At 39.2% G+C, this 27,477-nt stretch overlaps 1 protein-coding gene across 4 annotated transcripts in view; it reads left to right on the forward strand.

Annotated features, from left to right (window-relative positions):
* Positions 1-27,477, forward strand: part of dync1i1 (dynein cytoplasmic 1 intermediate chain 1) — a 138,517-nt gene that overhangs the window by 68,723 nt on the left and 42,317 nt on the right. For all 4 annotated transcript variants that reach the window (XM_033042270.1, XM_033042277.1, XM_033042286.1 and 1 more), the window contains exons 8-12: positions 5,682-5,844; positions 6,502-6,601; positions 8,001-8,126; positions 12,854-13,000; positions 17,376-17,489. In XM_033042270.1, the coding sequence (XP_032898161.1) occupies positions 5,682-5,844; positions 6,502-6,601; positions 8,001-8,126; positions 12,854-13,000; positions 17,376-17,489 (650 nt within the window). The remainder of the gene's footprint in view (positions 1-5,681; positions 5,845-6,501; positions 6,602-8,000; positions 8,127-12,853; positions 13,001-17,375; positions 17,490-27,477) is intronic.

Below are 27,477 nucleotides of genomic sequence, written 5' to 3' on the forward strand. Positions count from 1 at the left end.
GTGCTGGTTTCAGGCTTGTTCAGCACATCACTAGAGCTCCATTAAACATCAGAGGAAAGGGATAATCATTGTGTTCCGAAGAGGAACAACTGACTGTTCCTACGAAAATACAGCTTTGCCAAATAGTGGTCTGGTTACGACATGGTGGCCTGTCTTAATCTGCAGTGTTCCTTAGCATCATGCTTTGATCAACCATTTGTGCATCTGCTGGCTTCTCTAGAAGAAAAAAGGGATAATCATGAAACTGAGATCAAAGTACATTTTCGAGTACCGGTTACTAAAGAGAGAAAAATTATAGATGATTATACAGACAGCATAGAGGTTGGAGTTTGTGGTTACGTTGAAGTATTTTAGCAAGCGTTGCCTCTCCCTGCTGCATGTTTGCAAAAGATTTATTTTCTTTTAACTTGTCAAATGTGAAAGATTCCATGGTATTTTGGAAATAATATTGTGAAGTATTTTTGAGCTTGAAGCCACAAATAAAAAACGTAGTTATATAATTATGCAATGTAGGTCGCTGCAAAATAGTTCCAATGCTCTAAATTTATAACATTTATATTAAGATATCTGAAGGTAATGGGATTTATTTAGATGATATTTCCAGCTATAATAAACTCTTGGAAAATTAATTCCTGTTCATTTTATAGAAAGATATACAATAATAAAATTGTTATTAGATATTTTAAAACTATCTTTACTGCCATTATTAGTTGTTAGTAACCAAAAGCCGAATAACCCAAGTATTTTATTTTAAATGTTCTAAATATTTAATAATTTTGTACAATAAGCAACAATAACAAATTTGAAAACCTTGTGCAGAATTTCTGCGAAGTTATTGGATGATAATGAACAGTTAAATATATATATTTTGGTACTTAAATATGTACAACACAATACTGCAGTTTAATATTTAATTTTGTTCCAGAGGGAAAAAAAGCAATTCCTTCTCGTGTTCTTTTTACCTCGTCATTCCAGTTGGTCAGAGAATTAAATTGCATTTTATAACCAAAGCTATGTATTCAAAATTGTAAGTGCTGTAGAGTCAGAGTTATACACCATGGAAACGGGCTTTTGGCCCAACCCAATCATGCAGACTTTGCATATCTAAGCTGGTCCTATTTTTCCCTTATGCTTCTAAACCATTCCTACCCATGTATGGTGCCCTCCGTAATGTTTGGGACAAAGACCCATCATTTATTTATTTGCCTCTGTACTCCACAATTTGAGATTTATAATAGAAAAAAAAATCACATGTGGTTAAAGTGCACATTGTCAGATTTTATTAAACAGTATTTTTATTCAATTTGGTTTCACCATGTAGAAATTACAGCTGTTTTTATACATCGTCCCCCCCCATTTCAGGGCACCATAATGTTTGGGACACATGGCTTAATAGATGTTTGTAATTGCGCAGGTGTGTTTAATTGCCTCCTTAATGCAGGTATAAGAGAGCTCTCAGCACATAGTCTTTCCTCCAGTCTTTCCATCACCTTTGGAAACTTTTATTGCTGTTTATCAACATGAGGACCAAAGTTGTGCCAATGAAAGTCAAAGAAGCCATTATGAGACTGAGAAACAAGAATAAAACAGCCAAGCATTAGGCTTACCAAAAGCAACTGTTTGGGACGTCATTAAGAAGAAAGAGAGCACTAGTGTGCTTACTAATCGCAAAGGGACTGGCAGGCCAAGGAAGACCTCCACAGCTGATGACAGAAGAATTTGCTCTATAATAAAGAAAAATCCCCAACACCTGTCTGACAGATCAGAAACACTCGTCAGGTGTGGATTTGTCAATGACCACTGTCCGCAGAAGACTTCATAAACAGAAATGCAGAAGCTACAGTGCAAGATGCAAACCACTGGTTAGCTGCAAAACTAGGATGGCCAGGTTAGAGTTTGCCAAGAAGTACTTAAAAGAGCAACCACAGTTCAGGAAAAAGGTCTTGTGGACAGATGAGACGAAGATTAACATATATCAGAGTGATGGCAAGAGCAAAGTATAGTGGAGAGAAGGAACTGCCCATGATCCAAAGCATACTACCTCATCTGTGAAACATGGTGGTGGGGGTGTGATGGCCTGGGCTGCTGAAGGTACTGGCTCACTTATCTTCATTGATGATACAACTGCTGATGGTAGTAGCATAACCCAATTGAGCATGCCTTTTATATGCTGAAAAGAAAACTGAAGGGTACTAGTCCCCAAAACAAGCATAAGCTAAAGATGACTAACACAGGCCTGGCATGTATGGCTGCTGAAGGTACTTGCTCACTTATCTTCATTGATGATACAACTGCTGATGGTAGTAGCATAATGAATTCTGAAGTGTATAGACACATCCTATGTGCTCAAGTTCAAACAAATGCCTCAAAACACATTTGCCGGCAGTTCATTCTACAGCAAGACAATTATCCCAAATATACTGCTAAAGCAATAAAGGACTTTTTCAAAGCTAAAAAAATTGTCAATTCTTGAATGGCCAAGTCAATCACCCGATCTGAACCCAATTGAGCATGCCTTTTATATGCTGAAGAGAAAACTGAAGGGGACTCGTCCCCAAAACAAGCATAAGCTAAAGATGGCTGCAATACAGGCCTGGCAGAGCATCACCAGAGAAGACACCGAGCAACTGGTGATGTCCATGAATCACAAACTTCAAGCAAAGGATATGAAACAAAATACTAAACATGACTACTTTCATTTACATGACATTGCTGTGTCCCAAACATTATGGTGCCCTGAAATGGGGGGACTATGTATAAACACTGCTGTAATTTCTACATGGCAAAACCAAAATATATAAAAATACCCTTTATTAAAATCTGACAATGTGCACCTTAACCACATGTGATTTTTCTATTACAATTCTCAAATTGTGGAGTATAGAGGCAAATAAATAAATGATGGGTCTTTGTCCCAAACATTATGGAGGGCACTGTACATGCCCAAATGTCTTTTAAACATTGTAATTAGTACCCACCTCTATCACTTCCTCTGGCAGCTCATTCTACACATCTACCATCCTCTGTATGCAGGGGTGAAAAGTTGCACCTCCGTTTCCCCTTTATATCTTTCCCCGACCCGGTAATATAAATATATATCTAAAAAAAATTACATTCCATCTTCCTGAGATTAAAAACTGACTACCTTATCGTCATGATTTTATATACCTCATCCCTCAGCCTCTCATGTTCCAGGGGAAATTACATCCCAGCCTATCCTGTCTTTCCTTGTAATTCAAGCACTCCTCCTGGTAAGATTCTTGTGAATCTTTTCTGCACATTTTCCAGCTTAATGGCAGGCTATCGAGGGATCTGGATCACATGCCCAATTTGTCCATGCTCATCAATACTAATCCTATTTGTCTGCATTAGGCTTGTATCCCTCCATGGCTTTCTGATCCAACCTACCTTTGCAAACACCTATGTGGGCACCTATTAAGGAGGAATTACCAAGTTGTGAGAAAAATAAACTTCTGGGTTGTTCATGGAAACTTGAGTGCAATCGCCTTTTATGGTTGCTTTCCAGGAGTGTGTACCTCGAGCATTTTCATAGATTGGAAAGTGCCACTCTGATTGAGGCGCTGTTTTTAAGAGATTGTGACATTGGATTCTCGAAATTCAGGAGCCACTTGTGCTTTGGGTCCCATCTAAATAGTCTACCTGGGAATTACACACTGGCCCCCATCTAAATAGTATACCTGGGAATTATCTAGAACAAAGGAGCAGATAGGCAGCTCTTCAGAAGGGCAGACGTGATGAATCAAGTGCAGGTAGCACTGCACTGGCATGATTGTAAGTATTGATAGCATATCTAAAGAGGGATGTCAATTCTAGGCTGGAAGGTAATCTAAGCTGGCCATGCACCAGTGATTATAGAAATAAAATAATACAGATAAATGCAGTGCTCCAGAAATTGTGGAGGAGGAAAACATAGCGGCCAGATGAATTACAACATAACGGAGCTAGGACCAATCTCCCCTCAGGAGTTGCACCGGTGTTTAGAGATGTTTAAACAATTTTTACCATGACATGCAGACATGACATTAGCATTAAAAAGGTGCAAACAGGATTGGGAGATGCATATATAGTGCAGGCATATGTGTAAAAGCAGGGAGCAAGGTGGAGAATATTGGTAGTCTCCAGGTTACGAACACCCTGCATGTTTGCTGCCTGTACATACGAACAAGCGATTAGGAAACCAGTGCCATTGATTTGTCGGCTACTGCAGAGTTCCAGGCATCTTCTGTGCTGTGGTAGCTTGGTTTGTGGCAATATGTGAATGATTGTAGAAAACACTCAGGTTTAACCATGTTGGTTGTCTTTGTATTTTATTCAATACATTGCCGGTCTGCTGCATTTCCAATTTGCGACCTGTTCAGATTATGAACAGTTCCGAAGAACAGAACCCTGTCGTAACCTGGGCAGGATCTATGCAAGTGGGAACAAGGATAATTACTGAAAGTTTTCAGGGGAAGTAAAAGTGGAAATAAGAGAGGCAAAAGGCGCGTAAGAAAGACTGGCAGCATAGGTAAAAAGGAATCCAAAAAGCTGTGTGAGTGTAGGTGTACCTTTTTTTAAACTCTGCACCAAACACAATCACTTTTCATACTTAGTTGTACCAGAGATTGCTTTCTCTTGAGTTCTGACTTCTTTCAAAGATTTTTATGCCCAAGTAAGCTACAATACCAAAGAGACAATGACACTAAAGTCGTTCGTGGGAATACCTTTTGACACACGCAGTTGTCGTGGACTTTTTCATTTTTTTCCCTCAAAAATCCATGTTTAAATAAAAATGTGCTCCGTCACCATTCTTAAATATATCAAGGAGCAGTAGAAAATGTAAATGAACAATTAGGTTCTTAAATGTCACCCAATGGTATTCATCCACTTTAACATAATTGGCATAGTCTCTGGTACTTCTATGCCAACTTTAGAAGATGTTAAGTGTTTCTATCCCTGAACTAAGCTTTCTCAATCAATCCAATTTCATATTAAAAAATATCATGGTTGTGTTGCAAGGAATTGCAGATGCTGGTTGTGAGTGGTTTATATAATGGAGTGAGTGGTTCTTCTGAGCATAACTCTGATATTCTGGGTGCTTTCTACAAATGAGCTGGATCTCTGTTTTTAAAATACATTTTCCCTGAAGAAAAGTGTTAAATCCAATTTCTTGATTATCTAAAAATGTTGTGCTGATTGAAAGTTTTCATTTTGCATTTGCTAGTCCTGTAATCCATGTAAGTACAAGCACTTAAGAACACCAGCTGTTTCTGCATTATGGTCTGTCTTAAGTTATTGTTCTAAAACCTTATGAAGAAATCCAGATGAAAACCTGCATTTTTGAACTGTAGCTGCAATTTTCCAGTGATCAAAAAATGCTGATACATATTTTAAGCAGAAATAAATATGTTCAACATTTTATTTTTGTAGTACAATTAATTCTTGTACTAACAAAATTAATAAATCTCTGATCAATTTTTACAGGTCTAGTGCATTTTAACTAATCATTTGCTGATCACAAAGATTAGGAATTATTAATGTTAGTCCACTTTGGAAACGGCACGTTAGGATTAGAATTACTATTTATATGATGTTGTTTTAATGTCTACCACATTGTAATCAAGATGTCAGTTGCTTGTGTAATTTTTCAATGTTGTAATTTTTGCTCCTGCTTTTAAAAGCTTCTCCAAGAGAACTTACTGAAGAGGAGAAGCAACAAATTCTTCATTCGGAGGAATTTTTGATTTTCTTCGACCATAACATACGCATCATAGAACGTGCTCTTGCTGAAGATTCCAGCCTCTTCTTTGACTATGGTGGCAAAGAATTGGATGAAAAAGAAGGGTATGTTTTATTAAGCTATTTCAGTTCCGCAGATGATTAAAATAAAAGCCATGAGGTTGATAGCAGTATTGTAAGGGCCATGTCCCTGTATAAAGTATGGTGTCTCTAGTGCAAATTAGTGACTGAATTAGTACCTGTGGCTCAAATAAATGGATATGCCCTAATTAAAACTGTGATTTCTTAGATTATTTGTCATGTCAATAAAACATTTCATTCACATAGTATTTTTCCTGTAATTATATTTATGACAAATGGAAAGCCCTGCATTTTGTTTAAATATTTAGCTGTTAAAATCTCATTCCTCATGCATTAATTAAAACTGTCCACTGTGTAATAAAAAATACTGTAAAAATAATATGAAGATACATAGGAAGATGGACATGAAACTAAACACATTGTCTGGTGCAACATTCAGACTGTTCTAAGTATTAATCTGTAGAGCATTAGATTAACCATTTGCCTCTTGTAGGGAGGGAAATATTAGCTGAAGCATCAGTTTCTGAAAGCGATATATAATCACCAAGTTAAAAGCAAACTACAATCACCAAATTATCCTCAATAATTATACTTATCATTTGTATAGTCTCGTAAAGTAGCAAAGAATGAACGATAATCACAAGGGCAAGGGTGTTTTATTACAACTTGTTTTTGTTGCAGAGATTTTCAATCTGGTCTAAACCTTTCATTTAACCGGCAATTTTATGATGAACATTGGTCAAAACATCGTGTCGTGACCTGTTTAGATTGGTCACTTCAGGTAAGAGTTTTTAAAAGTAGTAATTTGTGCAAGTACTGGTAATTAAGTCTGCTTGTTGTGGCTATACTATAATGAGCTTAAAGATACTGGGCCTTTTTCCTGCATGAACTATTTTGAAAACTCAGATGAATTTTACAAGTAATGATTCTGTGATTTGGAGTAGTAGGCCAAGAGAACCTTTTTCAGGAAGGACATGGATATATTAGGTTATTCAAGCCTTTTCTGTCATTCAATTGAATTGTTGCTAATCTCCATTTACCCTACTTTGATCCCATTCTTTAATACCCAAGCCAAGCAAACAATCTTTAGAAGTTTCTAGAGGAGAATGCGCTATCAAATTCAGATGCGACAAGAGAACAGACACTGAAGTAATTTCTTCATTTGGAGGCCTGGCAAGAATTCAGCATGTAGCATTGGTGATTTACTTTAATTAAACATGCTGTTGCTTCAAATCTGAAACACGAATATACACTTTTGGTGTCCGTTATTGCCGATGGTCTGTTATAACCGAGCAAGATTTCATTGTATTTAGTTGAAACAAAGAACTGCAGATGGTGGTTAATGTACAATAGGACACAATAGGAGTATCTCAACATGTCAAGCAGCATCTATGGAGAACACGGATAGGTGATGTTGGGACCTTTCTTCACTGTGTTGTTTCACCTTAAAACTAGGTGTCGACGCTGCTGTTCTGCACCAGTGAGCCCTTCTTCAACCCCATCGTTGAGTTGACACAGATGTTGTTGTGGCTCACATTGTAGCCTCTGGCTGTCAGTTTTCTTCAGGCTGCTGCCAACGACAAGGTGCACTCGGTCACCTTGGGGCTCCCTAGGTCCTTCTACCAAGGTCGATTATGTTGGCGACTCCAGGGGAGGTGGAGGTGGAGGGGGGTGTGGGACGAGGCCGAGTGGACAGTGATGAGTGGAGGAGGAGCTGAAGCTGGCAGTAGAGTGGGGAGCGGACAAAGTGACTGCACACAGGAAGAAGCGGCAACTGGTGAGAGGGGAGGAAGCCCCACAGTAACCAAGCGCATCCATTCTCCTCTCGACCCTTCCGAAATAAATCTTTGATCCAGAATAATGCAATTGAATTTGAGTGATCTTTTGTTATTAATTAATATATATTTGGGTAAGTTGTATTATAAGATCTGTGTGCAAACACGCAATAAGTGCTTTGTGATTGGAAGCATTGATTTGCATTCATTTCTAAACCACTTGCCATTGCTGCTAATTAATTATTCAGAGCCTTTGAGAGAAGGACTTTACCAGAGTTTTATTAATTTTCACATTCAAATTCGATCCATTACCAACCATTTTGTTCTTGAGAGTTGAGTAGTAATCCTTCAGTGCAGGTGAACCCAACGGTGCGATAATGAATCAAAAACTTTTATCTATTTCAGTATCCTGAACTGATGGTTGCTTCTTATTGTAACAATGAAGATGCCCCACATGAGCCGGACGGGGTAGCTTTGGTTTGGAATATGAAATTTAAGAAAAACACTCCAGAATATATCTTCCACTGTCAGGTAAGGCCTTGTGATCAGGAAGTATCTTGGAATTGTAGGTTCACACCAAAATATGTTGTGTTAAATATTTCAAGAAGGAACTGCAGATGCTGGAAAATCGAAGGTACACAAAATGCTGGAGAAACTCAGCGGGTGCAGCAGCATCTATGGAGCGAAGGATTTGGCAACGTTTTGGGCCGAAACCTTTCTTCAGACTGATAGGGGGTGGCGGGGAGAAGGAAGGAAAAAAAAAAACTAAATTATTTTATTTTATTTTATTTTATGTATTTTTTTCCTTCCTTCTCCCCGCCACCCCCTATCAATCTGAAGAAGGGTTTCGGCCCGAAACGTTGCCTATTTCCTTCGCTCCATAGATGCTGCTGCAGCCACTGAGTTTCTCCAGCATTTTGTGTACATTTGTGTTAAATATTTGTTTGTTACTCTTTCACATGACTTAATAAAGGGGCTGTCCGACTTAAGGGCCTGTCCCACTTTCCTGAGTCCTCTGCCGAGTTGAAAGGACCTTAAAAAAAACACAAAAAAAAAAAAATCAAGATTTTTGTGATCTACGAACTCCTCCTCCCGACTATCTTTTTACTCGTGGCCTTTTATGTCATGCTGGAAAAAACGTCCTGACTTACCTGATACCCCGAGTACCTATGGCTGGCATAACGAGCGGCTATGATATATCTACGGACTCCTAAGGTCTCCTACGGACTCGCTACGGACATTCTCCGAGTTTGAATCAAGGGGAAAACTCGGGAGAATTCGTGAGTAACTCGGGAAATTGGGACAGGCCCTTTAGGCAATTTTTTTCGGCGACAGCCGGAAAATAAGCTGTCGCCACATGGTCGCGGGGTGATGCCTGTATTGTCATGAGTTGTCTCCTCAAGTGTCGTAACTTTTTTCTTGTCGCCGCTGGATTTTGAAATGTTCAAAACCTTTCGCTGACAGTGGGCTTGATGTTGCCTGTCTTCTCCTGTCGTAGGTGCTGTCGTAGGTTGTCGCCAGGATGACACCAGGTGACGTTGGTTGTCGCCGGGTGCTGACTCCAGTGAATTCCATTGGCGACTACCTACGTCAACCGGCGACAGGTACCGGCGACAGGTACCGGCGACTGAATTGTCTTCAGTTGGCTTCAGTTGTCACCGACAGGGTTGTTGCTTGTCGTAGCTTGTCGCAGGTGGTCGTAGGTTGACTTCGGTTGTCGTAGGTTGTCGCCTTTGTGGCGGTAGGTTGTCATAGGTGGCTGTCCTAAGTCGCAACGATTGGGTCGCCGGTTGTCGGTAGCCTGCCGTAGCTTGACGTCGACTAGGTGGTAGGTTGTCGTAGACATGGTCCTGGGGGGGGGGGGGGGGTCCAGTCGCTGCTTTTTCGGTGACTTGCTACGACTGTGACAGTCACCGAAAAAATCGCCTAAGTGGGTCAGGCCCTTTACTCTGCAATGAAAAGGACTTTGTAGTTTTTAATGGTAACTTTTTTTCCAACAAAAATGAATGCTTCTGCAAAATTTATTATTTTTTACAAGGTTCAATATGAAAGTAAGGTCTACCACATCAACCTATCATTCAAATATTTTACTCATCCACATGGAGAAGCTAGAAGCTTTCTATTGATGCATTAAAAAAAAAAATCACATTTGCTTATTTTCAAGCACCAACTCTCACTAACTGTCCCTTCTGAGGATGTTTTCATATAAGTATTATATCACAAAATAAGGTATGCATTTATCTTAATGTTTTTACTGGAGAATAGCTTTGGATGTGGAAAGCAAGCCCTTTTTAAAGGAGCATTTTGGTACCGTCACCCATTGGGTGAAACGTTGTATTTTATTTTATTTTAAAGAAAAGTTGTTAAATGTTTGGGAAAAAATTTGGACATGACATTGCATCTATATTGAGTTGAGCACTCATTTATCCCATACAGATAGTTATGTACTAGAAATCTTTTTTTTTTAATGTTCAGGTTTCATCCCCAAAACATGTGGGTTTGCAGGTTAATTGGCCTCTTTAAATTGCTTCTACTGTGTTCTACATCACATACTGAGTGGTGAGAAAATGGGATAACATAGGACTTGTGTGAATGGGTGATCGATGGGCCAGCCTGGACATGGTGGGCCAAACCGCCTGTTTCAATGTTGTATCTTTTTTTAAAGAGCAAGGCTGACATTTCAAGAACAGATGGGTTGAGAATAAATGAGACTTGTACTTGAAATGTTTTTAGGAATGTCAAATTTAAACAGTTGATGTTTGGTCAAGTCAGTAATAGTTGGATCAGTGAATAAAGTAGCAGTCAAAAGTTGTTTGTTAAATGCTGTATGCTTTGCTTTCTGAATAGGGAAGTTTGCCCCATAAATTAAAATGATTTCCGTGTGGAGTATGATTTAATTCATCTCCCCATTGGTCTGCGCATCAGCCAAGTTCAAACACATTTTACGGGGCTTGATCGTTCAGGGAAATGTTCTTGTTTAAGTAACAGCGCATTGAGGGTTTTTCCATGTGTGCACAAATGCAAAAATACTGAAATTCCCAACAACTGACTTGGTTAGTTCTCAACCCTAATCCACTGTTAAGGGTGTGCAACTTTAATAAGCCAACATGCAGCAATTTCCCAGGATAATGCTGCCTATGAAGGATTTGGGTAAATAGTAAAAAAAATTATCATTGTTTGAATTTATTTGAAGGCTTTTAAATGTTTTAGGTTCAGTATTATTTTTCCATTTTTAAAATTTGATTTTGTGATAGAAATGAATATTGCAAATCAACTCTTGGACCATTTTGTACTAAATTCTTGCACCATTCATTCGCTTACATTTCATTTAAAGTTTGTAGTTCCCGAAAGGAAGTTGGCTGGAGTTTTAAGGAGAGATTGGTTAGACAGGCACTGTTTTCTCTGGATCGAAGGAGGTTGAGGTTGCCGAGGTTTGTGACCTTGCAGAGGTTTAGAAATTTGAGAGGTATGGGTATGGTAGATAGTGCCAGTCCTTTTCCCAGCTTAGGAAATTTTAAAACTAGGCAGCAAAGATTGAAGGAGAGGGTTTATGATTTACAGATGGTCTACGAGAAGTTTTGGTTTGTAGATGTATGGAACAAACTGCCAGAGCAGATGGAGGAAGGTGCTATTAAGACATCAACAAAATACATTTTGACAGTTACATGAATAGTAAAGATTTAAAGGGATATGAGGCCTGTATAGGCAAATGGAGTTAGCTTAGACTGGCATCTCGATCAACATGGATGAGTTGGGCAGAAGGACCTGTTTCCATACTGTATGAATTTCAAAAATCATGTGCAAAATGTGCAAGAAGAAATTGGTAATGAGTGTGAGATGAACACATTTTGATTGATGCTTTTCCTATTAATTGCTGTATTGTAGATCAGGGTGGGGTTAGGCTCTTTCTGATGAAATCTGTTGGTATAAATTCATTTCCAATGATGTTATGTGTACTATATATACCCTGTCCCAAAAAATGTTTCTGGAATTTTGATGGTGCATTTGTTATGGCCCTATTGTATCAGAGCTAATTGTCATAGTTGATGTTTAAGCAGGACAAGTACCTTGATTTGCAAAGTTGGCATATATAATTCCCCTAAAATGAAACAATAGTAATCTGAAAACAACTTTTTATTACTCTTGTAGACACAGTGCTGGATTAACTCAGTGGGCCAGGCAGCATTGCCTTTTTGTAAATTAGCATCTGCAGTTCCTTGTTTCTATATTACTCTTTAATCTCTCTATCATCTTTCTTCCATGCTACATTGCTACCTTTATCCAAAAATACATTCTATTGCACAGTGGTGCATATGTGGAATGAGCTGTCAGAAGAAGTGGTTGAGGAAAGTACAACAACATTTAGAAGACATTTGGACAGGCACAGAGATATTATATGTTTAGAGGGATATGGGTTAAACATGGGCAAATGGGACTAGCTTAGGTGTGAATGGACAAGTTGGGCTAAAGGGCCCGTTTCTGTGTGGCATGACTCTACCTCTTTTTCATTTGGTGAGCACAATTTGTCTACATTAAATATCTTGAGTTTGGCTGATTTATGTTATGATTTTCAAAATGATTTTCAAAATGTAGAACTTCACTTACAATTGATATCAGAGTGTCTGATCTATAGTTCCTATTACTTTTCCTGTCTTCTTTGTTAAAGCTACAATGTTAAATTTTGCTTTTGTCCAGTTTGCTAAAGAGCCAAGGGATATTTACAGCCAGCTCATTTTGAACATTTAGTTGGAGGCTATAGGTTCGTGCGATTGTCTTTAAGTTTTTGAGTCTTATTTTATCAAGATTTTTTCTATTTATGTTTCTATTATTGGGAAGATAATATTTTAATACTTCATATCAATTGTTGTTGTGATGAGTGCACTACATTCTGGTAGTGGAAATTCAGTGTTTGTGTAATAAAATCTTTAACAAATATGATTTCCAAGGACATTATCTCTACAAATTTCTCTAAAAAATGGTGTTGAGTGACGCACAGGAGCAAGTAAATAACTAGCATCAATAAATTCTAGGTCTGAAGAAGGGTCTCGACCCAAAATGTCACCCGGAGATGCTGCCTGTCCCGTTGAGTTGCAAGCTCCAACAAGCTGAAAGAGATCACCATCTTAAAATACTACAAAGCAATTGCTAATTTTGAGCCCATAGTCCCAGCTGATATCTGTTAAACCTGTGAACGCATCATAGCCCAATATATGAACCCAAATGGAACTAATTAATCTCAATATTTTGATTATATGCAGTCTCCAGTAATGTCGGTCTGCTTTGCCCGATTTCACCCAAACCTGGTAATTAGTGGCACCTACTCTGGACAAATTGTTCTCTGGGACAACCGCAGCCACCGCCGAACTCCAGTTCAACGTACACCACTTTCTGCTGCTGCTCATACTGTAAGTAACATATTCTTTCTTGTAGATGTGTAATTTGAATTTTCTCAACTTTGCCGAACCTTGTTCTTTCCAGAGAAAGTTAATTTAAATAAGAACTGAACTGCTTCAGTGCATTAGATTTATTTTTGTCATCGTAAGTGACTCTGAAGTAATATTAGCCACTTATTAAAATATCACTATCCATATAAAATGTTAAAATATCGCATATAACCATATAACCATATAACAATTACAGCACGGAAACAGGCCATCTCGACCCTTCTAGTCCGTGCCGAACACATAATCTCCCCTAGTCCCATATACCTGCGCTCAGACCATAACCCTCCATTCCTTTCCCATCCATATAACTATCCAATTTATTTTTAAATGATAAAAACGAACCTGCCTCCACCACCTTCACTGGAAGCTCATTCCACACAGCTACCACACTCTGAGTAAAGAAGTTCCCCCTCATGTTACCCCTAAACTTCAGTCCCTTAATTCTCAAGTCATGTCCCCTTGTTTGAATCTTCCCTACTCTCAGTGGGAAAAGCTTTTCCACGTCAACTCTGTCTATCCCTCTCATCATTTTAAAAACCTCTATCAAGTCCCCCCTTAACCTTCTGCGCTCCAAAGAATAAAGCCCTAACTTGTTCAACCTTTCTCTGTAACTTAGTTGCTGAAACCCAGGCAGCATGTGTGTACATTTCCCATCTACCACTTGCTACCGTGAATATGTGTCATACTTTTGGGTCAGACTTTCCATTATAAATGTTGTGTGCTGTATGTGTATTATGGAAATAGTCTATATAAACATGTCACACTATAATTGTACCCTCTATGGATGGAAGTAGAACTAAATTATTTTGTTTCTTGGATCCTCAGAGGAATACATGTGTACCCGCTAGTTCTAATACTCTGTTTCTTCAAACTATCTTAAATTTTGCTGTTTGATTAGAAATAACGGTGAAAATATATTTAAAGTTATGTTGAATGTATAACTGTAAAATTAGAATTTATTTCTGTGGCATTTATTATTTAAATCATTCAGACCTGCTATGCCTTAATAATATACTCAGTGTGGACTCCCTTATGAAATGCCAGAAGATCAGTTATTGTTAATAAAAATTATTACATAATTAAATAGAAAGTATGAGTAACTTTAGTATAGGCTTTCAGTTATGAGTACATCCTGGTTCAATTATCCTCTAACAACAGATTATAATTCAGTTAAGACTATAATTAATCTTTATCTTATGAAAAACGATGGAAAGTCTTGTAGTTTGTTACTGAAAATAAGCTGCAGAGTTATAATGGTAAATAAATGTGGCTACAAGTATTACATTGCAGGATAAAACAGACTAGCTGGCAGGAATATTCTTCTCTTCTAAATCAGAGGTTCCTACCTCCTTTAGGAAGATCAATACCTTCTAAGTCCCAAAGAAAAATAAGTTAACATGGCAATGAGTACCATCCATTGGTTCTGACATCCTGCCACACGAACCTGGTCATGGTCCATATCAACGGCAGCTTTCCAGACAGCCTTGACCCACTGCAATTACCTACCACCACAGCAGGTATACTTGGTTCTGCACTTATCTTTTGGAACTAGATAATATGGACACTTGCATCAGACTTTTGTTTTATTGAATATAGCTATGCCTTGACCACCATAAATTCAAACAGACTCAACTCCAAACTCCTAGGCCTGGGACTTGGTACCTCACTGCAACTGGATCCTTGACTTCCTGATGCATAGACTGCATTCAGTCAGGATAGATGATGTCACTTTGTCCCCAATAATTCTCAACACCAGTGCCCCACATGGAAGTGTTCTTGGTCCCCCACTAATCTTCCTTTACACATAACTGAGGTGCCACATTCTGCTCTAACTCCATTTTCTATTTTGCTGATGGCACCACTACAATGGGCTGGATCTTGAATAATGATGAGATGGTCTACAGGAAAGAGATGGCAAGCTTAGCAACATGATGTTAAGACAACAACCTCTCCATTAACGTCAGCAAAACGAAGGAGCTGGTCATCAACTTCAGGAGGCAATTAGAGTACATGCCTCAGTCTGCATCAGTGCTGCTGAAGTGGAGATGGTCAAGACTTCAAGGTGTAAATATTATCAACAATTAATCCTGGTCCAACCACATTGATGTTATGGCAAAGACCATACTAACACCTCTACTTCCTCCAGAAGGCTAAGGAAATTTAACGTCTCCAATAATACTTAACAGTTTCTACAAATGCACAACAGAAAGTATTCTATCCAGATGCATTGTATGTTAGTATGCAACTGCTCTGTCCAAGACCACAGGAAATTGCAGAGTTCTGAAAGCAGTGTAGTCCATCATCTAAGCCATCCTCCTTCTCTCCCACCCTCAGGTGACTCCATCTACACTTCATGTTGCCTTGGGAAAGCAGTCAACATAATCACCCATACCCCAGCCATTCGCTCTTCACCCCTCTCGCTTCAGGTAGAAGATACAAAAGCTTGAAAGAATGTACCACCAGATTCAAGGATGGCTTCTTCCCACTATTATTGAATTCTTGAATGGACCTTTTGCAAGCTAAGGATAAATTCCTGATCTTGCATCTAACTTGTTACAGCCCTTGCGCCCATCTATCTGCACTTTCTGTTACTGTAACACCTTTCTGTTTTCTTTTTTCTCTTGTACTCCTTGATGTACTTGAGTAAGGTATGATTTACCTATATAGCACACAAAACAAAGGTATTTACTGTGCTGTGCATGTGACAATAATAAACCAATACCAAAGTCACTAATGTTGAGTTTTTTGCCATTATCATTTTCTAAATCGTGATTAAAAACTTCGTCTTTGTAAAAATTGTATACTAATTTAATAAAGGACAAAGCCAAAATTCAGATCTGTATGCAAAACGAAAGTAAGTTAATTAACAACATAGAGTACAAATCACAAGTACATATGAGTACCTTACGAAATGAAATGATGTATGAACTAGATGCAGTAAAAATCATTGAATGTTTTAATATACAATTTTTATTTATTTTTTTGTTTATTTTATTAGAAGTTAATACAGTACAAAACAGTACAGTGGAACCTAATTTTAGGTGCCAACTATGTCATACCGTAATCCATGCTATGTACAACCTCTAATTTTATGTTTTGAGAAGGAAGTAAGCAAGACAAGAAAAAGAAAACAATAGAAAGGGGAAAAAGAGGAAAAATAGAGAATAGAAAAACGTGAAGTGTGAATATAAAAAAAAAAGAAAAAGTGGAAAGTAGAAATAGGAGAGAAGGCCCCTTAAAAGAGAAATTTTCAAATCTTTATTCGGAGATGTAGATCTATCCACGGCATGAACTGAAATCAGCAATCTTTACGGTACTGCTGCATCACATGATTCCAGAAAGTCGATGAAAGGAGACCAACTCCTTAAGAATTGGTCATATTTATTTATTAGTCGGAGTCTCATTTCTTCAAGGTGTGCTATGTCCATCATATTCCTAATCCACATTTTAACAGTTGGTATGGTTGTATTTTTCTAAAATTTAAGTATCAATTTCTTTCCAATTATTAACCCATAATTTAAAAAAACGTTTTGGTCTTTATTTAAATTGATATCTTCTACTATTATTCCAAATATAATCCATTCCGTTTTAGGTTCTATTGTGGACTTGAGAAGCTTTGTAAATATATCAAATATATCGCTCCAAAATGTATTCAACTTTGTACATCCTACAAATGAATGTGTTATATTAGCGTTTTGAAACAAACATTTATCGCATCTGGGAGAGACGTTTGGATAAAATTTATTCAACCTCGTTTTTGAATAATATAGTCTATGTAATAATTTGAATTGAATTAAATTATGTCTTGCATTAATAGAACAATTATGTGTGTTCATCAGATACTTTTCCCATCTGTCCTTCGAGATCTTTATCATTAGCTCAATCTTCTCTTAGTGCTTCTGTTGAGGGTAATTCTCTATTTAATATATTATTATAAAAGTATGATATTAGTTTTTGTGAATCAGCCTTAATATTCATTGCTTCTTCTAAAGGGTCTAAAAATATAGTTTGAAATCTATGTATATATTTCTTCATAAAGTCACATATCTGTATATATTTAAAATATTGATTATCCTTCAGTTTAAATTTTAATTTTAAATGTTGAAATTATAACAGTTTTCCTAATTCATACATATCCCCTACTTTCCTAATCCCCAGTCTATCCCATTGTTGATATGTTTTGTCGATGAGAGATGGTTTGAATGCGGGGTTGTTCAATATACAATTTTAATCTTTCCAATATGAAAGATGATTGGTTAACTTTGAGGAGGTCCAAATTTGAATTTATTTGCTTTTTTGTTTGAATTGCAACCATTATGCTTGTTATTTCTTCCAGCATCCTGTGTATTGTGTGAATGTCGTTGGGACGCAAAATGCTCATAATCTGATTACAGTTTCCACAGATGGAAAAATGTGCTCCTGGAGCCTGGATATGCTTACTCAACCACAAGTAAGCTGGTTTCATTACATTTGTGTGGATGGATTGAACATTGTTCGTAATTAATTAAAATAAAATTAAAAAAATTAATTTACCATTACAGGCAATGCCCGTGTTACAGCCATTTAGGTTATGGAAATTCACCATTGCAGAATTCTCACATCACTAAAATTTAACTCCCCCTCCCATTCCAAATCTGACCTTTCTGTCCTGGGCCTCCTCCATGGCCAGAGTGAGTCCCACCGCAAATTGGAGGAGCAGCACCTCATATTTATTTTGGGTAGTTTACACCCCAGCGGTATGAACATTGACTTCTCCAATTTCAGGTAGTCCTTGCTTTCTCCCTCCTTCCCCTCCCCTTCCCAGCTCTCCCACAGCCTACTGTCTCCGCCTCTTCCTTTCTTCTTCTCGCCCCCCCCCCCACCCCCACCCCCACCCCACCCCCACATCAGTCTGAAGAAGGGTCTCGACCCGAAACGTCACCTATTCCTTCGCTCCATAGATGCTGCCTCACCCGCTGAGTTTCTCCAGCATTTTTGTCTACCTTCAATTTTTCCAGCATCTGCATTTCTTTCTTAAACAGATTGTAATAGATGGTGATTTAACTTTTTTTACCTGATTGAGCAGTTTGATATCTATCCTGAGTAGTTTGTCACTGAGGAACCGTGTTGTTTTGGATTTTGTTTTGCCCAAAAGTGTTTCCATTGAATTAAGATTTTATTAACATTTTTCAAATTAATACATTTTTACATTTTATTTTACAAAATCAAAACATCTGATTTATGGGAAATTAAATGCAATCTATTTGGACCCATCCAGGCAGACATGAAGCAGTTAAAAACATCTGTTTATTTTGTGGTCAGAAAATAACCAAAAAAGCTTGTTCTCCCTCTAAATGATAGATAGAACATTGTACATTGAACCACAAAATAGTGACTTGAACAAAATAAAACATGACTTTAAAAGTATTAGGAAAAGGGGAGATGCAACGAGACCTGGGTGTCATGGTACACCAGTCATTGAAAGTAGGCATGCAGGTGCAGCAGGCAGTGAAGAAAGCCAATGGTATGTTAGCATTCATAGCAAAAGGATTTGAGTATAGGAGCAGGGAGGTTCTACTGCAGTTGGTGAGACCACACCTGGAGTATTGCGTACAGTTTTGGTCTCCAAATCTGAGGAAAGACATTCTTGCCATAGAGGGAGTACAGAGAAGGTTCACCAGACTGATTCCTGGGATGTCAGGTCTTTCATATGAAGAAAGACTGGATAGACTCGGCTTGTACTCGCTAGAATTTAGGAGATTGAGGGGGGATCTTATAGAAACGTACAAAATTCTTAAGAGGTTGGACAGGCTAGATGCAGGAAGATTGTTCCCGATGTTGGGGAAGTCCAGAACAAGGGGTCACAGTTTGAGGAAAGAGGGGAAATCCTTTAGGACCGAGATGAGAAAAACATTTTTCATACAGAGAGTGGTGAATCTCTGGAACTCTCTGCCACAGAAGGTAGTTGAGGCCAGTTCATTGGCTGTTTTTAAGAGGGAGTTGGATGTGGCCCTTGTGGCTAAAGGGATCAGGGGGTATGGAGAGAAGGCAGGTACAGGATACTGAGTTGGATGATCAGCCATGATCATATTGAATGACGGTGCAGGCTCGAAGGGCCGAATGGCCTACTCCTGCACCTATTTTCTATGTTTCTATGTATTATTAACTTGACATATTTGAACCAACAATAGAGTCGGAACTGCACAGCACAGAAAGGACACTTTGGCCCAACTTGTCCTTGTTGACCAAGTTGCCTAACTGAGCTAGTCATATTTATCTGCGTCTGGCCCATATCCTGCCAAACCTTTCCTTTAGAAACGGAGACCTTTAGAACGGAGACGAGGAAACACTTTTTCTCACAGAGAGTGGTGAGTGTGGAATTCTCTGCCTCAGTGGGCGGTGGAGGGAGGTTCTCTGGATGCTTTCAAGAGCGAGCTAGATAGGGCTCTTAAAAATAGCAGAGTCAGGGGATATGGGGAGAAGGCAGGAACGGCGTACTGATTGGGGATAATCAGCCATGATCACATTGAATGGCGGTGCTGGCTCGAAGGGCCGAATGGCCTACTCCTGCACCTATTGTCTATTGTCCATCCCTGTATCTGTTTGAGTGTCTTAAATGTTGAATTGTACCCACCTCTACACTTTCCTCTAGTAGTGCGTTCCATATACACACAACGTTCTATGTAAAAAGATTTCCCCACAGGTCTCTAAAATCTTCCCTCTATCACCTTAAACCCTTGGCCTCCCCTACCCTGGGGACCAAACTGGCTATTGACGTTATTTATGCCCCTCATGATTTTATAAACCTCTAAGGTCTCCTCTCAGCCTTCTGCACCAGAGAAAAGACCCAGTCTCTCCTTATCGCTCAAACCTTCGAGACACAGTTTCATCCTCTTAAATCGTTTTAGAACACTTTCCAGTTTAATGACATTCTTCCAATACCCAAGCAACCAGAACAATACACAGTACTCCATATATGCCCGCACCAATGTCTTTTCGTGACGTCCCAACTCCTGTTCTCAATACCCTGACCAGTGAAGACAAGCATGCCAAATGTTGAAGGTGTGACCTGTACAAAAAGGACGGGTTGCACTTGAACCCGAGAGGGACCAATATCCTGGCAGAGAAATTTGCAAAGGCTACTGCGGAGAGTTTAAACTAGAACGGTTGGGGGGAGGGACTCAAATAGAGAAAGCTAGTAGACAGTGTGTGAGGCAGGAGGCAGAGAAGGGAAGCACTCAGACCCAAAATGTAGGGGGGAAAGAAGAAAAAAATAATAAACAGAGAATAAGAGGTGGTGGGGTTCTTAAATGTGTGAGCAGAGAGCCAGAGGGGTGTAAAATGAGGGTAGAAGCAATAGGTAGCAAGGTGAAAAGTAAAAGTGGCAGGCAGACAAATCCAGGGCAAAAATCAAAATGGGCCACTTTTCAACATAATTGTATAAGGGGTAAGAGCGTTGTAAAAACAACCCTGAAGGCTTTGTGTCTCAATGCAAGGAGCATTCGTAATAAGGTGGATGAGTTGAATGTGCAGATAGCCATTAATGATTATGATATAGTTGGGATCACGGGTGACCAAGGCTGGGAGCTGAACATCCAGGGATATTCAATATTCAGGAGGGATAGACAGAAAGGAAAATGAGGTGGGGTAGCGTTGCTGGTTAGAGAGGAGATTAACGCAATGGAAAGGAAGGACTTGGAGGATGTGGAATCGATATGGGTAGAGCTGCAAAACACTAAGGGGCAGAAAACGGTAGTGGGTGTTGTGTACAGGCCACCTAGCAGTAGTAGTGGAGTTGGGGATGGCATCAAACAGGAAATTAGAAATGCGCTCAACAAAGGCAAAACAGTTATAATGGGTGACTTCAATCTACTTATAGATTGGGTGAATCAAATTGGCTGGGGTGCTGAGGAAGAGGATTTCTTGGAATGTATTCGGGATAGTTTTCTAAACCAACATGTAGAGGAAATAGCAGGCTATTCCAGACTGGGTATTGAGTAATGAGGAAGGGTTAGTTAGCAGTCTTGTTGTGCGTGGCCCCTTGGGCAAGAGTGACCATAATATGGTTGAGTTCTTCATTAGGATGGAGAGTGACATTGTTAATTCAGAAACAAGGGTTCTGAACTTAAAGAAATGTAGCTTTGAGGGTATGAGATGTGAATTGGCCAAGATTGACTGGCAATTGATTCTTAAAGGGTTGACGGTGGATATGCAATGGAAGGCATTTAAAGACTGCATGGATGAACTACAACAATTGTTCATCCCAGTTTGGCAAAAGAATAAATCAGGGAAGGTAGTGCATCCGTGGATAACAAGGGAAATCAGGGATAGTATCAAAACAAAAGATGAAGCATACAAATTAGCCAGATAAAGCAGCCTACCAGAGGACTGGGAGAAATTCAGAGTCCAACAGAGGAGGACGAAGGGCTTAATTAGGAAAGGGAAAATAGATTATGAAAGAAAACTGTCAGGGAACATAATAACTGACTGCAAATGTAGGTCCCTTGCAGTCGGAAACAGGTGAATTGATCATGGGGAACAAGGACATCGCAGACCAATTGAATAACTACTTTGGTTCCGTCTTCACTAAGGAAGACATAAATAATCTGCGGGTCAAATGAGATGGAGGAACTGAGCGAAATCCAGGTTAACCGGGAAGTGGTGTTAGGTAAATTGAATGGATTAAAGGCCGATAAATCCCCAGGGCCAGATAGTCTGCATCCCAGAGTAGTTAAGGAAGTAGCCCCAGAAATAGTGGATGCATTAGTGATAATTTTTCAAAACTCTTTAGATTCTGGAGTAGTTCCTGAGGATTGGAGGGTAGCTAATGTAACCCCACTTTTTAAAAAGGGAGGGGGAGAGAAAATGGGGAATTACAGACCAGTTAGTCTAACATCGGTAGTGGGGAAACTGCTAGTCAGTTATTAAAGATGGGATAGCAGCACATTTGGAAAGTGGTGAAATCATTGGACAAAGTCAGCATGGATTTACGAAAGGTAAGTCATGTCTGACGAATCTTATAGAATTTTTCGAGGATGTAACTTGTAGAGTGAATAAGGGAGAACCAGTGTTATATCTGGACTTTCAGAAGGCTTTCGACAAGGTCCCACATAAGAGATTAGTATACAAACTTAAAGCACACGGTATTGGGGGTTCAGTATTGATGTGGATAGAGAACTGGCTGGCAAACAGGAAGCAAACAGTAGTAGTAAACGGGTCCTTTTCAGAATGGCAGGCAGTGACTAGTGGGGTACCGCAAGGCTCAGTGCTGGGACCCCAGCTATTTACAATATATATAAAAGCTTTGGACGAGGGAATTTAATGCAACATCTCCAAGTTTGCGGATGACACGAAGCCTGGGGGCAGTGTTAGCTGTGAGGAGGATGCTAGAAGGCTGCAAGGTGACTTGGATAGGCTGGGTGAGTGGGCAAATGCATGGCAGATGCAGTATAATGTGGATAAATGTGAGGTTATCCACTTTGGTGGCAAAAACAGGAAAGTAGATTATTGCGTACAGTTTTGATCTCCTAATCTGAGGAAAGACATTCTTGTCATAGAGGGAGTACAGAGAAAGTTCACCAGACTGATTCCTGGGAGGGCAGGACTTTCATATGAAGAAAGACTGGATAGACTCGGCTTGTACTCGCTAGAATTTAGAAGATTGAGGGGGGATCATATAGAAACTTACAAAATTCTTAAGGGGGTGGATAGGCTAGATGCAGGAAGATTGTTCCCGATGTTGGGGAAGTCCAGGACAAGAGGTCACAGTTTAAGGATAAAGGGGAAATCCTTTAGGACCGAGATGAGAAAAACATTTTTCACACAGAGAGTGGTGAATCTCTGGAACTCTCTGCCACAGAAGGTAGTAGAGGCCAGTTCATTGGCTATATTTAAGAGGGAGTTAGATGTGGCCCTTGGGGCTAAAGGGATCAGGGGGTATGGAGAGAAGGCAGGTACAGGATACTGAGTTGGAAGATCAGCCATGATCATATTGAATGGCGGTGTAGGCTCGAAGGGCTGAATGGCCTACTCCTGCACCTATTTTCTATGTTTCTATGAATTGACAAATAACCCGAACATTTATGAACCAGAGTCACTCATGGAAGAAGTGAAAATGTAGTGCTTCGTTCAATGACGTATATGAGTTTTGATAATATGTCATAATTACTGCTTAGCAAACTCTCTGAGCCAGACCAAACCTGATTTTAATGTATGAAATAAAATTTCCGCTCATAACTTTTAGAGTTATTTCAATGGAATAATTTGAAAATTTGGTTACATCAGTTTTAGCCAAAACTTCTGTTCCAGTCTTATTTAGGGATTTGTAAAATAATACATTGAGTGCTTTCCTTTGTGAGGATTGTCCTTGAGGATCCTTCAATGTGTTTGCTGCTCAACCTGCTTGATGACATGGCTCTGAATGTCTCCTTGAACTCATGCCTGACAGCAACTGCAAAAGTAAATCCGTGCAGAAGTAAATTGAGCTTTGTCACCAACACTCTCATCAAAGTCAGCTGGCAAACACTGACTGCAAAATCCACACCTATATTTGCTTCAACTTGCACCACTTGCAGTACAAAAAACACCATGCAACAGGATTCTTGAGCCAAGTGTTATGATATTGTATCAGTTCTGCTCATTTATACAGTAATATGTTAAATGAATACATAATTTGTATTTGAAAAAATCCAAAGATTGCCTTATGAAGATACTTCAGTACAGCCCAAGAACAGCCTCTTCGGCCTGCAATGTCTGTGCTGAACATGATGCCTAGGTCACTTATATCTACCTATATTCCTAATTTTGCTGCATATCCATATGCCTATGCAAGGTTATGGTTTATACATATTTTAAATATCATCTCATGAATTAGAGCACATTTCTCAATCGAGGAAACCTAAACTAGGATACCTCAAGCACATGTCGACCAATATTTTGCCTGATAGAAACAAGCACTTGGAAAGATTTCTCTATGAATGTTATTATAATGAAACGGGTTACTTATTTCAACTTCAACTGAATGGTATCCAGAGTGCACAATAAAGATAACTAATGCACACTGTTTAAGTTCCTCATGTCTGCAAATACATTGGCTTGCAAATAACAATATTTCATCAAATGCTTTCAAAATACAATAGAAACATAGAAAAATAGGTGCAGGAGTAGGCCATTCGGTCCTTCAAGCCAGCACCACCATTCAATATGATCATGGCTGATCGTCTAAAATCAATACCGCATTCCTGCTTTTCCCCCATATCCCTTGATTCCTTTACCCCCTAAGAGCTAAATCTATCGCATTCTTGAAAACATCCAGTGAATTGGCCTCCACTGCCTTCTGTGGCATGAATCTTTAAAGTCCATGATTAACTTATTTTACATGCTGTTTGATTCAAAATACTGAATTGACAACGCACAGTGCAGAAATATTATTGAACTCCCAATAATCAAGTGGTAGTACCTTCTGCAAAAGGGTAATTCTTCCCCTCGCCATTAAACACTTGCATTCAATGAACACATGTAAAAAAACAATTATAGGATGCAGTAACATCTGTTCAGTGAATCGATGCTTGTTGTGTTTAAATGTGAGTTACAGTTTTATAGACATAGATCATGATCTAAAGTGTTTACAGGAAACGCAAGAAACTACAGATTGGAATCTTGAGCAAAAAAACCAAAGTGCTGGAGGGACTCAGTGGATCAGGCAGCATCAGTCTGAAGAAGGCTCCTGACCTGAATAGACATCTCTCCATGTCCTCCACAAATGCTGCCTAAACTGCTGACTTCCTCCAGCACTTTGTTTTGTGATCTAAAATGTTCAAATGTGATATGGTTAGGCAAGTGAAAGTCAGATTTATGTCAACATTGTGTAAATATGTTTGAAATAAACACCCACACTCAGGGTGTACAGCCTTATCACAATGCTATATAATTTTATACAAAAGTAAACTTTAGATTGGAAAATCCATAACCTGCTGATGCTGGAAAACTAGGCATCTAGTTTCGTTTTATAAATCGAAATTCCAAATTACATGACCAAAACTTGCTGACTGCAGATATCTTATTGAAGATAGAACTTAATGCCTGCAATCAAAGTTAATAGATTTGCCATTTTGGATTCTATGTAGGGTTTGCTTTGCTGACAATGTTGTTGCTGGACTTTGACAGAACAGCGTTCTCACAGTCTATGTTGAAATGTCACCATAAATTGTTGTGCCTAGTTTTTCAGAACCCGCAACCTTCTGACATGGATGCAAGTTTGGTTAACTGAGCCACAGCTACTAGCATCCTAGGCCAAGCTATAAATCTGGCTGATGATTGATCTTTATCATTTGATGTGGCCTGGCTGGTGTACAAGAAGGGATTTCTCAACCTGTGCCTGCAAGCAGACCATGTATATTTTGGGTCCCCACTAAGGACTGCCCAGGGTACACGTGGCATTGATGGATGCAGATGATCTATACATTCTGCTGCCAAGAAAACCTGGGAAGTCTTGTTTAAGGCTGAGGTTTAATGGGCTGACCTCCATAAAAATAGATAAGAGCTCAGCACATCCCAAGCCCTTGGCACATCATTATGACTGCCAACTGCTCTCGTCCCACAGATGTCCACATCCAGGGAGATTATGAAGCGATATAGTACATGCAAGAGCTTTCGAATCTGTAATGCATTGCAAAATGTGGAGCAGCATAGAAACTGGAAGAGTTCCAACAGGTTTTGATATTTCAAGCATCCAGCTGCAAGTTGTATTGTTTGCTGCAACACTCCCACTGTGCATCAGTTGCCATAACCAATGCGTGGCTGAGTATTATTATCATCTACATTACTGAAGGCTGAGATTTTTAAAGGTCGTCAGAAAACGGGTGATAAAGGGGCTTGTGAAAGCAGATGCAAGCTCTGCTTATTGTTGACAAATCTACCAAAGGATGGTAGAAGTTATGGTGAGCCCAATGCCTGCCAGGAGAACTTTGGGCAACCATTATGGATGTGATAGATTAAGGGCCTCATTTTCTGGCTGTTTGCTGGCAGTTCTGAACTGAGCTGCCAGCATTTTGCTTTTCAAACTGAAGTCTGAGACTTCTGTGCAAACACTGGACTGAACTGCGGTGGCAGATTTCTGACTTGCTAAGTTTCCATGCAGGATCTTGGACCTCATTCATTCTTTTGGGAGTGGTTGGGCTGTGGGCAAGGAGGTAAAGGGCAAGACAAGTTACTCTAGCTTAATTTTGCCATAGTTCAAAGCCTTTAAATATTTACATTATTAGGTTTTTAATAGATTTTAGTAATATTGCCTTGTATTTTAATTTTGATTGTTTTTAATGGCTCTGGCTTGGAGTGGGGCATTGCTGCCTGGCAAACATTTCTGTGGTGCTTTGGAGATGGGCTGCTTCAGCGTTACATGGACTCCTCTCAGCTCTTCAGACCATGCTGCTGGAGTTAGGGATGCTTTGTGCCCAAATGTATCAAGTTGGCCAAAACAATACTCTTTAACAACTGAAGATACATGGAAATTCATCCATTTATGACAATGGAGGTTACATTATTGAGCTGAATTGTAAACCTATCAGAGACAAATTTGTTATTTGTATTTGGAGAAAAAATTGGCTTTAGGCAGATAACATCATACTGCTACTTCACCAGATAAATTATTCTTTGCACTACTTGACTCCAGTCAAACATCTCAAAGCACTTGTTTTGTTATCTATTTGTTTTGACAAATAGTAAAGATTTATACGACTGAATTATGAAGTGCGAACATTTTATCTCGCTGACATGAAGTAGGAGGACAATGTTCACGCAACATTTTAGAATGTGTAATTTGTTCCAGTCTGCTCTATAATAATTCCAGCACTCTGCACTGTGTAATTAGATTCAGTCATTGTCTACAGGCTACAGAGTTCAGAGATCACACCGTGCTCGCATAACCAAATTTTAAGGAAAGCACTGCTGGCATGAGAGGTCAGAGAACACACCATGCCAGCAGGACAGAGGCTCAGGAGCATAATATACTGACAATTTTTAAGCAAGCTGAAAGATAAGATACAACAACTTTTAATAGGTAACCTAACTATGTTAGTTAGTTTGAGGAGCAAATAAATACCTTGGTTAATACTGGGAAGGTGGTGTTGCAGCAACAACATGTGGGAGGATTAATTGGATGACTCATCTTAGTGCATGTCTGTATCTTGAGGGACTTTGGGTTGGAGCTGTTGAGCTGTGGTTACCTGGACAGTTTAAGCCAGGAGGCAGTCAGAATTTAATTAGGTAATGACCTGGATTTGGCAGTGGAGGTTATGATGGGAAAGATGCTATGTATCGGGATCCAGGATGCAGGAGAATCCATATTTGACTGTTCCTTATTCCTGACAGGCGCTTGCTGTCTAAACAGACATGAAGAAAGACTGAAGGGATGATGAGCAGCCAAATGCAGCAATTACATGTTAGTACAGGTGACTTCATTC

Source organism: Amblyraja radiata, chromosome 2 (genome assembly GCF_010909765.2).
Source record: "Amblyraja radiata isolate CabotCenter1 chromosome 2, sAmbRad1.1.pri, whole genome shotgun sequence".
Classification (NCBI taxonomy): domain Eukaryota; kingdom Metazoa; phylum Chordata; class Chondrichthyes; order Rajiformes; family Rajidae; genus Amblyraja; species Amblyraja radiata.